The sequence below is a fragment of the Protopterus annectens genome, chromosome 1.part2 (genome assembly GCF_019279795.1).
Source record: "Protopterus annectens isolate FY-2018-M chromosome 1.part2, PAN1.0, whole genome shotgun sequence".
Lineage (NCBI taxonomy): Eukaryota > Metazoa > Chordata > Ceratodontiformes > Protopteridae > Protopterus > Protopterus annectens.
In genome coordinates this window covers 935,453,868-935,466,025 of record NC_056727.1, presented here as the reverse complement: position 1 = coordinate 935,466,025, position 12,158 = coordinate 935,453,868, and the positions used below count along the sequence as shown (strand labels likewise).

The following is a 12,158-nucleotide window of genomic DNA, read 5'->3' as shown; positions in this document are numbered from 1 at the left end:
GCTGCAACCACTTGGTCAAAGTCTCATACTTTTGTTACACATTACAAATTAGACAATATCTCTAGAAGCAGAGTTTCTTTTGGTTCAACAGTGCTCTAGCATGGCCTTCCATGAGGGCCTCCTATGGGCTATGTAGCTGGGACCTCTGTCCCATTGGTGAAGAAGAATGAAAAGGGCAACATCGGATTCATAAGTTATGTACTCACCATAACTTGGCATCTGTATTGTCCATTTGCATTCTTCCTCACCTTCCCTCCAATCCATCCCCATCCTTGTCACTCCTAGAAGTATCTGTTACACTGTATTGGAACTATTCAGTTTCAGGTTTGAGCCCTGACTTTTCTCATGTCTATACCTACTGTATCTCTTTTATATAGTGGGAGATTAGGCAGCAAACTCAGTCTGAGGTGTTGGGGATAGAATAGAGCATTATGGGTAGAGGGAGGAGCTCAAGAGCAGGATCCGAACTCTTGTGCATGTGTCCAAATCGGATCCGAGGATTGGATCTGAACCCATTGGTGAGAAAGAATGAAAATGATCAACACAGATGCCAAGTTATTGTGAGTATGTAACTTATAAATATAGTCTCACAGCACAATCTCACTCTACAGACATCCTGCATTCTGTCAGAGCAAAAGAACAAAACTGCCTGGCAGACTAGCTGAGCAGGACCAGGGCAGACCCTCATGAATGGAAATTAGATCAGAGGGTCTTCCAAGATTTCATCCATCTGTGGAAAGATCGTCATGTACAGTAGACGTCTTTGCCTCATCTCTGAACAATCAACTGGCAAGATATTTTTCCAGTACTCCATGCAAGATGCCCTTGAAAATGCATCCCTTTCCTTTTCCTTGAACAGGAATGTTCCTGTATGCTTTTCCACCCTTCCATTAATGTGCAGAGTACTTGTGAAGATTCAGAAGATATCCCCCAGGATCATTGTGGTGAGTCCCATCTGGCCCAGGCAACTGTGGATCTCCTTTCTTTTGGAAATGACCAGGGGCAATTACCATAAGCTTCCTCGTAGCCTGGATCTACTCATATAAGATCATGGGGTGTTTGGAACACCTCATCATCAATCAAATTCAATTGACTGCCTGGTTGATAGGGTCTGAATGCCTTTTAAGCACCTGTTTACTGAGGGCGTGCAGCAGGCACTAATGGAGACAAGAAAGCTTGCTACTAGAAAAACATATATTATCAAATGGAAAAGGTTTTCTAGTTGGTGCCAACAACATAACTAACACCCATTTAGGTCAAGTTGTTCTCTAGTTTTACAATATTTGTTTGAGTTAAAATCCTGTGGACGTTGTTATTCCTCTATCAAGGTTCATTTATTGGCCATTTCAACATGTCAGCCCATGGATCCTCCTCTTTTCAAGTCTCATGTCAAAATGTTTTTGACAGGGATTTTTTATAAGAGGCCTCCATGAAAACTGGTGGTCCCCCCACTTGGAATCTTAATTTCATGTTAGAGAAGTTAACACTTGCTCCATTTGAACCAGCTAACCTGGCTAACTTGAGGTTTTTAACATGAAAAACAGTTTTACTTATTTATTTGACCTCAGCAAGAATTATATCTTGATTTGCAAGCTCTTATGGTGATTCAACCCTATGTCATTTTTACCCTCACCTCTCCCCATGAACATTATACTATATGTATTGTTCCCACAGATTCCATTTATTTTTGTGTAATTTGCTCCTTCCGTTTTCTAAAGAACCCACCATCTATTCTTTTATCTCCTTTACAATATTCAGTGCTTCAGTTACAGTTGGTTTAGGTTTTGATATCCATTTTCTAGTAATTGTTTTTTGGTACCCAGTTGTATTTAATCATAAGCCCTTAGTATGTCTAGGCCATTCAGATCTTGTTTCCCAGTTCAGAAGAATCATTTCCTTAGTTACAACCATTTGCTCCCCTAACATTTCTGACAGAGTACTCTATAGTGAGTTTTTAAAATCTGCCAACTCATTGCACTCCCCAAAAATACTTTTCCATTTACGTCTCTCTTTCCTATCATACCACCAGCATTTACTGTTTACCTGAAGAAAAAAAATGTCTGAAGTCTGCCTGTGGTATAAAAATACCCATGCAAGTACTTCCAAGCAGAAATCCTAACCCTTCTGGACTCTGTATCTCCAATACAGATGTCCTGCCATTGCTCATTCCTAAATTGCCTTTCCAGTCTCTCTTCCCAATCTGTTCTAACCTCTTCTGATTGATTTGTGTAGTTACCATGTAGTATTTCATATTCCTTAAAAATAATCCATTTTTAACAGCAGCTTCTGTTCTAAATTTGACTAACAAGCTGTACCAGAACTTGATTATAACTATCACCATGTAGGACATTCTCTGCTGCTGCTTTCTTATAAAGTTTAGATAAAATCTGCTTACCTCTCTTTGCAAACAGGCATACATCCAAAAAATTAATAAAAGTATCAGATGACTCACATTTAAAAACTAATATATTACATTCTAGTATGCTAAAATACTGTTCCAGTTTATCTAAAGTAAGATGACCTACAAAAACTAGGTAATCAATAAATCTGTAACATGCTATCACATTTGTGTAGTAATAGTGATGTTCAGACAAATGTTTTTCCTTTCATCTACCCATTAGGAGTCAGACACATGAGAGAGAGAATAATTTTAAATTTGTTTATTGCAATTTGATAACAAGGTAAGTGGGCATTTCATCCATGACCTGGGCTGATCAGGGTCAAAGCAAAACATAATTAAGTGAAATACAATGAGTAAGAAAATGCTATACTGATGAAAGGAGCATATTTACAATGTTCATGAAGCAAAAATGGCTATGGTTATGGAAATAAGAGTATATGTACAGTATATTACAGAAAGAAATGCATTGTACAATGAGACGTGAGTAATTCAACATAAAAAGCTTGCTAAAGATAATTGATAACACATCATAAGCACATCTCTTATTGGACAGGTAAGAGACAAAATAATTTTATGTAGGTGGGTTTTTCAGCATGAGTATTCTTTGCCTTTAACAAGTTCTTTACCTGTGCTTCTAACTAAACAGAAAGCCTATATTATTCTCCTTCTTCGGTAAAAACATTTCCAATATACTGTCATCAAATATCTGTCTTCTCTGTGCCACAACCTGCTATACTGCTCCACTAAGCAACAGTATGCCAACATTTATAAAGACTTTATTCAGCTGAAGAAGGCCATGAACTGCATGTTGTTTGATCAGAAAGACTGTCATTTTATTTTATTTTTATTGAATAAAATCTGTTTCAACCTTATTATACAAGAGGGCTCTTCTTTATCTTCTTTCCTGTTCTGTCTTATTGTTTTTTGTTTAATGCCATGTTTTTCTTAATACTATTTTGGAGATTTTTTTTCTGCTGGAGATTTAACATCATCTCTCTGTCTGAGCATCTGTGAAGACCTTTCTGTTGGCTTGGACCATCTCTAGTGATGGTTAACTTCCCTAAAATGTACTTTCAACATCCTGGATCCTGGATCCGCTCCCATGCATACAGCACATCGGGCAACAAGCACCATTCAGCACTCGTTTCTGTAGCAGGTTCAGGTTTTACGGAGTTAGGTTGCTAGCCCGAGGCCCAACCCTCCCCAGAGGGGTACATGATATTTTGACCCTGCCGATTCACCCCTGGACAATTTGCCCCTGATCTATTCATCCCCGGGCAGTTGGACCTGAACAAAACATTACAAAAAAAGAAACAGAGATGTACTGCGTAAAAAACAAGAAAAAACAATAAATGGAATCAGGGGACTAGTTCATAGTTTCCGTTCAACATTCTCATGCAGTAAAGACAGATATAGTAGATAAAGAAAAAAATGAATGGAAACTATGAACTATAAAAATAATAATTACAGCTCCTTCACTTCAAGAAGTTGCTATACCACCCTTCCTGCAAACCTTTAATGGACCTTCATACTTTTAAACTGTCTGCATGCCATTTCCAGTTCTTAATGTAGGTAGCAACCACTTGTACTTAAAGAAAAGTCATCAGTATTCTCAGATTGTCATGGAATTTGTTCACCAGGAAAACCTGCAAGGAAAATTAAATGCATTTCACTGTATGGGCATGGAACAGAACCTACACCAAAAGTTAACTCTTCTGTTGACTGTGTTGGAGCATCATATGTTTGTTTGACAAAGGACTCTGATACTCCTCTAACAGGGTACATGAAACAGCCATATCAGAGTTTGTCAGGAATTCAGTCAAGATTTCTTGCTTCCCTAAATGTTAGCAAAGCGTTTATCAACGGTACATGATGTTTTGACCCCGCTGATTCGCCACCAGACGATTCAATAAAAATGACTGACACCATGGGTACATCTCAAAAAAATGTGTTTAATTAAAAAAAAAAAAGAATATGTTAACATGTAACACTAATTATAATATGTTAAAACATAACACTAGTTATTAAATGTTAAAAGTTTATGTGTTATATTTATACTAACCAATGTAATGATTAAATGAAAAAAAAAATAAAATATATTTATAATGAAAAAGTAACAGTGTATTTATTGAATAATTGATTAAATAATAACATAATGATAAAGTACTTACTAGAATATATTTGGGGTCAAACAGTCTGGGGTCAAATAGTCCTGGGTCGAACTGTCCACTAAAAAATCACATATACAATACATATAAATGCAAACATGAAATTGTATAGAAATGCATTGGGGTCAAACCGTCCAGGGGGCTAACAGTCTGGGGTCGAATAGTCCTGCTTCCCCCCAGAGGGTCACCACACACTTGCATGCACACACTCACGTCAGTTTACTGCATGTCTTTGGAGTGTGGGAGGAAAGTGGAAGGAAAGCCACACGAACACAGGAAGTGCATGCAGATTCCACACAAAAGGCACCCCAGCCGAGAATTAAACCAGAGAACCTCTTGCTGTGAGGCGACAACACTAACCACTACACCACTGTGCTGTCCTACTATCAACATGTCTAAAATTAAATTCAGACTTCTAGGTACTCATAAAAACCTTGTTGTACAAAATATACTACCACCAATCCCCTTACACAAACATAGCCCCACCAAAAGGATCTTTTGTACAAATATCTAGGGCTGTGTATAGACCTAACCCATGTCCTTCAAAACCAAAGTGAATAAAATCTGCAAATTCATAGGAAAAAATACTTTAGTCTATCTAGCAACAACCACAAAAAGGAGACAGTAAATTACTGGTTAAAGATAATGTACAAAGTGTTTTTACCACTTCCTTTTACTGTAATTATAATTTCATCTTGTTTTTTATTTTAGTTATATCAGTGAAATAATCCTTGTCAAGTTTATTGAAAAAGTTGTGTTTCTGTTTACTGAGTATCTCTCCAATTACTTCCTTAATACATGTCATCTGATCCCGCTTTCTGATGATGCAGTTATGGGTAGAAACATTTCATAGTGCTTAAGCATATTTTTTGCAGTCTGCAGCACATTTCAGTACAAACTGAAGCAGAATACTTAACAATCAACCAAATTGTGACTCAATTAGTCAGTCAGATAGTAAGTAAATAAATCTAGTTAAATTCAAGTAAAGGTAATAAAAACAAAATGGAACAGGATAAATCTCTTGGTGAAGTGTACAGTGTTTAACATACAGAGTAATAATATAGATGAATCTGAAGTCATCATATTTAAATTGCATAATTCATCACAGAAAAATGTTTGACAGCTATATACCAGAAACCTTTAATATGAGTACATTCTGCTTGTACGGAGTCTAAGAGTAGTGTAAGCCGGCAGACAGACAATATTTCTGCCAAGCGATCCAGCAACAGCCGGCAGGGGCGTGCATGAGAGATCTTAAAACTAATCTTGCACGGACAGTGTTATGTTATGCAAATTACCTCATTTGCTGCTGAAAGCTATGCAAATTAGGTAAATTTTGCGATTCAGGAAGCACTAACCTGTCCATGGAAGAGTAGAGTTATTTTCAGAAATGTACTCCGTTGGTAACGGAGTACCATTCTGCAAATAGCAAAATGGAGCTATGACAGCTCTAAATAAAGGATGCATCCAGCTGAGGAAGCATGCCAATGGCCAAATATAAGGCCATTGGCATTTTGATCTGCTGAAAATTAATAAAAATCCATTTTTTTCCCCGATCTCCGATGTTTAAGCATAGAGCAGCGCCGCGCAAACGTGCAACGTTTTAAAAACCAGTAAATAAAAAAAATAGGCATTCCTGTTAAAAAATATTCTTCTGCCATGCAGGTGAATGGCAGGCTGAAGACAACATGGCTACTGAGTAGTGGTTGCTAAGGGGGGAAGCTCAGTTTGAGAGATGTAACCAAGCATTAGTAGGCAATCCTATGCAAATGAGGATAAGGATAGTGAATCCCAATTTTCCCTGGCATGTGAGCCATGTCCCTAGAGTGTAAGTGTAGGAGTAGGGGAGTAGTAGAGTAGAAGATAGGTGACATCATGAGGGGGTATGTATGAAAGACTGTAAGCTTATTGGAGCAGAGTGGCTTGTGTTTGCTGTGAGTTACTCAGGATTGGAAGAGGCGTGTCTACAGTTGTCTTAACTGAAACTCAGAAACCGAAGGTGTACACCATGGATATCACTGAATTTTCTTGCAAATGTGCTTACACCGTGTGCACGCCTGTAAACCCGTCTAAGCCTGTGTGCACCCGCCTAAGCCTGTGTAAGCCTGTGTGCGCACGTGTGCACTGGTGTGCGTATGTTTGCGTGTGTTTGCGCGGCGCTGCCCCCTGTGGAAACAGAAAGGGAAAAGGAAGGAAAAGAAGTAGTAGGAAGTTAACCAAGGAGAACTAGCAGAGCTGTCAGGTGAAATTAATCAGAATCAGCCAATTACATAGGCAGTACACTAGCCCAGCCCAGCCCAGCACTTAAAACTCTGCAAACAACATTCCCCTGTGTTTTTCTCAGAAACACTGCAACACTGCAGTATACAAAGAGAGTGAAAACTTAAAAAGCTTAACTCAGACAAAAAAAATGTTAGGGGCTGCCATTGCTATTATAAGGCAACATGTGCAAAATGCTGATGGTGGTGCCATTGTGAATGCTGCTGAGCAACCCACAGTGAGGAGAGAGTGTACAGACCCAGGGTAACCTACCAGGGGCAACATGAGCTGGAGATAGTGGAGCGCTATAGAGTGGACATAGACCTCCTGCAACAAATTGTTGAGCTGTGCAGGCCATGCCTCACACACAGAACCAACAGAGGGGAACCCATCCCAGTGGAAACCAAGGTATGTGTTGGCCTAAGAATACTAGCAACAGGTACCTTCCAGAGACCAACTGGTGATATGATGGGGATTTCACAGGCATCAGCATCCAGGGTACTGCACCAGTTCCTGAAGGCCATGTCAGTACATGTCAGTGATCATGTATAGTTCCCCAATTTCCGTGAGGCATTGGCCAGCAATATGCGTCTCTTCCAGCAAATAGCGGAATACCCTGAGGTAGTGGGTGCAATTGACTGCATGCACATACACATCAAAGCACCAGCCAGTGAGCGGGGTAGGGCCTACATCAACCGCAAGGGCTTCCTCTCCATCAACTGCCAGGTTGTGTGCGATGCCCAGGGCATAATACTGAATGTGTGTGCTGGCTACCCTGGAAGCTACCACGATTCCCATATCTGGCATCTGACGCAGCTGTACCAGACATTTGCCAATGGGGACATCCCTGACGGTCACCTAGTGGGGGATGCTGGATACGCACTGGAGCCGTGGCTGATGACATCCATCAGAAATGCACACACACCTGAACAAGAACTCCATAATGAGGCACACGCACAAACACGAAATGTAATCGAGCGTGTGTTTGGGATGTTCAAGTCATGGTTCCAGTGCCTGGACACATCTGGTGGAGCCTTGCAGTACTCACCAACTACATGTACCCAAATTGTCATGGTATGTGCCATGCTACACAATATGATCCTGTGAAAACAGCTGCAGCAGGAACAGCATGGGGCTGGGCCAAACAGCCCCCCACCATTGCCAACGCCATCACAGGCACAGTGTGACTCTGAGGAGGAACAACCTGAGCCTGCCCCAGTAGGCAGAAGGAGGCGTGCCCAGTATGCCTTGGCCTTGGCAAAGAGGCAACGCATAGCACATACACTGGCTCAGTAGGAACCCTGGAAATTATACCTCTCTCTGATTCGCACATAAAATAAAAGGGATGCCTAACTTGACACTACCTGTTTTCAAACATGTATAGGGAGTGTACTATGTGCATCCGACATAGGCAGCCCTGCAACACCACCTGAGGCATGATTGCCATGTTTTAAGCAATATAAAGCAGTGCTAAGCAGCTTTTACCACTATTTTGTATATGTAAACAAAATTGCCTGCGCTAACTAGCGCAACGTCGGGCAACGTTGAGCAATGTTGTGCAAGGTCGGGCAAAGTTGAGCAAAGTCAGGTAAACATGGTCATATTTGCTGTACTGTTCCTTAAGCAGTCTGGACTGCCCAGCATGAAAATAAAAAGCAGTGACAGGGCTTGAACCCAGGATACTGTGCACTATAGTCACAGTACTGAACCACTAATCCATGACAGCATTACACTGGCACAGACACAGCAGGACAATTGTACATTAATGCAAACACAAAGAAATGCAGTATAATGACCATAAAGAGGCATATGGGTAACCTCCCCCACAGGCCTATGCAGACAGAGAACAGCAGGCCAGGTGGTGTGATGTGGGTTGGGTAAGCTATGAAGTCGCAATCTAATATACATGACATTGGATGCTAAGACCTGTAGTACAGTAGTATGCCTCAAGCCAGTACGATAGGCAACAGTAGAGACTGAAATGGTGTACCTTACATAGCAATGCAGGCCTAGCAAATGTGTATAAGTGTCAGGTGAACCCCTCATCCTATGTACACCCACAGTAACAATCAGGTGTGCCCCCGGGTAGAAATGTACAAAGAATAGCTGTCCCCCCTGTATGTAGAAATGTTGATAAGTCTATGCAAAGTATCTCATGGAAGCCCTCCAGGCACAGAATGATCACTGTTGAGTTATGACACAAAGGTGAGCCCTGCAGTAAAAGTACAACTTGATTTTCCACACACATATAGTATAAATGTGTACACCGGGCGTGCTCATACACTTCAACAAATGTAGTGGATTTCATTCAGCAAAACAGTGAAAGGTCATACTGGGCATGCTCACACACTTCAATAAACGAAGCAAATGTTAGACAACAACATACTGAAAGGTCATACTGGGCATGCTCACACACTTAGGCCATGTCTGAGTACAGCAGTGGGCCACACATATCTAGCAGTTGCATGTTTCACCCCAGGAACCTGTCACTATTCACCAATCCTGCCTTGTGCATACAGTTATATGAAAACAGACACATATAATATATTGGAACCCTGTCATAATCAAACTATGTACCACAAGTACTTAAGTTGTTCACAGAAAGTGAAAAAGCAAAGAAGATCAATAAACCTGCAATCAGTATCATCAACAAACAATGTGCACTCCAAATATTATCCAATCCATGTTCTGGCAAAAGAATCTGTGAAGGAGTCCATAGAGAACCATGATGCTTCCTTCCGCTATGTCATAAATAGCAATGTACACTCATATATGTCCTGAGTCAGTGCAAACTGTAAATGACTGACATTGCCAACATCCTGTCAGACAGGCCCATACATGCATACCACCCTCTCACTGACAAAAGGCCCTATTATCATACCTGGAGACTGCGAAAGCACAGATATCACATATAGAATGGGTAAACAGCTCCTTCCAAACCTGAAAACACAGTGTCTATGGGATTACATTGTTTCCCTAGTTGTGTCATAAGTGAACTCCAGAACAAACAGAGCCTGCACCTGAACAGTCTGTTGAGACTCACCCTCTGTACAGGATATGAAACTGTTGAATGTGTTACAGCAACGTTTGACACACTCCACAAGTGTTGGTGCACAACAGAACATGAGAACTATTGTCTTATAAGCCTATTAAGCCTGATCTGCAAGGCCATGGAGTCCATCATGATGGAACTCATAAACAGAGCTATTGGGAGCCTACAAACACCCAACCCTACCAATTACGGTTTGGTCATGGGCAGATCATGGTTCCCAAACCTGCTAGACTGTTTACAAGGCAGTCACCCAGGACATACATCAATGAAATGAGCTACACACGTCCCACATTGACCTTGAAAAGCCCTTTGCCAACATCCCAGACACATGTCATATCCACAAAGTCAACAACCTGTGCATAAATATGTCTGTCATCTGATGGATTGCCAACTGGGGCACAGATAAATCACACAAGGTAAGAATTGAGGTCTCCTGTACAAGCTGGTAACAACTGCTGTCCCCCATAGCTCAGTCCTGGGACCCCTCCTGTCTGGTGTATACTTTTCAGAAATACAGTCAAACACACGAGGGCTATGTTTAGCAAAGTTTGTTTGTGGATGACTGCCAAAAAGTTGTCATAATCGATGTTTGGGACAACAGAGGCATCCTTAAAAGGGTCTCAGTCAGACAGATGTGGTGTCAAAAGTAAGTCCTTGAGCTACAGTTATACAAATACCACATAGGTGCCAACACCCTAAATATGGAGGTGATAATAAGGGATCTATGGACAAATGTGGATAGTCATCTGTACTTCCAGAAACACATTCACAAAGTGGTCAGAAAATCATGCTATGTGTTCCCACAAACTGCCAAGGTCTTTGCATGTAGGTCAAAGGAGGTTCCCTTTACTCATCAGTCATCAGACCCATCAGAGAGTACCACAACACACCTGCGATGAATCTGACTAGGCACCTTCAGCAGCTGGAAAGACCAATGAAGTACCTCAACAAGAGGATTACTGGCCTCAAACAGTTGCCCCATGCAACAAGACTGAATTTAACTCAATCTGTACTCTGTTGCATACTGTCTACTCAGGAGATCTGTGCCTAACAGACAGGTCCATGTCATGGCAACACTCAGATTTGTTCTGAGTTACAGCTCAATGGCACTAAATATACAGACCCAACAGATATTGCCAACATCCTGCAGATAGGATCAGTGTTAACCTTACCCCCCTCTCACCCATGAAAGAGCATATCTCTATAATGGAAGACTGCAAAGTTGCTGTCATCACGGCTGCACAGGTAAAAAACACTCTCCAAAGCCGGTATCACAGCATCCATGGGACCAGATAACTTCCCAGGCTGTGTTCTACACAAACTACAGAATGAACAGGCACCACACCGACGTACCATGTTCAGTCATAGCCTCACCTCAGGCTTTGTGCCTGCTGAATTGTGCAGAGCGATGGTTATCCCACTACACAAGGGTGGAGACACCATGTACCCCAGGAACTAGCGCCCCATTAGCCTGATGAGCCTGTTCTGCAAGGCCATGGAATGTATCATCATACAAGTTATAAAAAAAGACATTGGTAATCTCCAAACTCTGGACCACAACCATGTTGGGTTTGTAAAATGCAGATCATGTCTCCGAAACCTGATAGATGACATTGAAGCAGTCACCAGAACCGTAGACAAGGGTAAGGTGTTTTGCACAGCCTATGTAGATCTTGCCACGGCTTTCAACACCATCCCACACTCTGGAATTATAGATAAACCCACTAAACTAGGTATAAATTGCTATGTCACAAGATGAGTTGCCAACTGGCTTACTGACAGAACACACACTGTGAAAACAGCAGACTCCAAGTATGACTTTGGACCAGTGACGAGTGCAGTACCACAGGGCCCAGTCCTTGTCCTGTCCTGTTTTGTATCTACTTCCCTGAAGTAAACTTTAACATGGAAGGTCTGTGGCTAATGAAGTTTCCAGATGACTGCAAACTAGGAGCCATAATTGTAAATACTAAAGATGTGGACATCCTACAAAAGGGCCTCACTAAGACAGATGGCTGGTGTCAAAACCATGGGCTCAAGCTCAATGCCAAAAATTTATTTATTTATTTAACATTTGTTGACCGGGAATGTCTGACTAGGTTCCATAGAGCCTGTTTTCAGCAGAGGCCCGGGGAGAAATGCTCCAGATGGAGTGCATTATCATCCCCTTTGGTAAAAACTCTGTAGCCATGAACTATAACGTAGGTGGTAGTATACTTAACACTGAAAGTGAGATAAGAGACCTTGGGTCACAGGTGGACAGTGGACACACCTGTGA

The 12,158-nt window shown here is 41.4% G+C and overlaps 1 protein-coding gene across 1 annotated transcript in view; it reads left to right on the top strand.

Moving 5' to 3' along the window:
- DNAH14 (dynein axonemal heavy chain 14) overlaps nucleotides 1–12,158 on the top strand; it is a 2,550,346-nt gene that overhangs the window by 1,562,101 nt on the left and 976,087 nt on the right. The window contains 1 exon segment of the mRNA XM_044060213.1: nucleotides 950–970. Coding sequence (XP_043916148.1) covers nucleotides 950–970 — 21 coding nt within the window.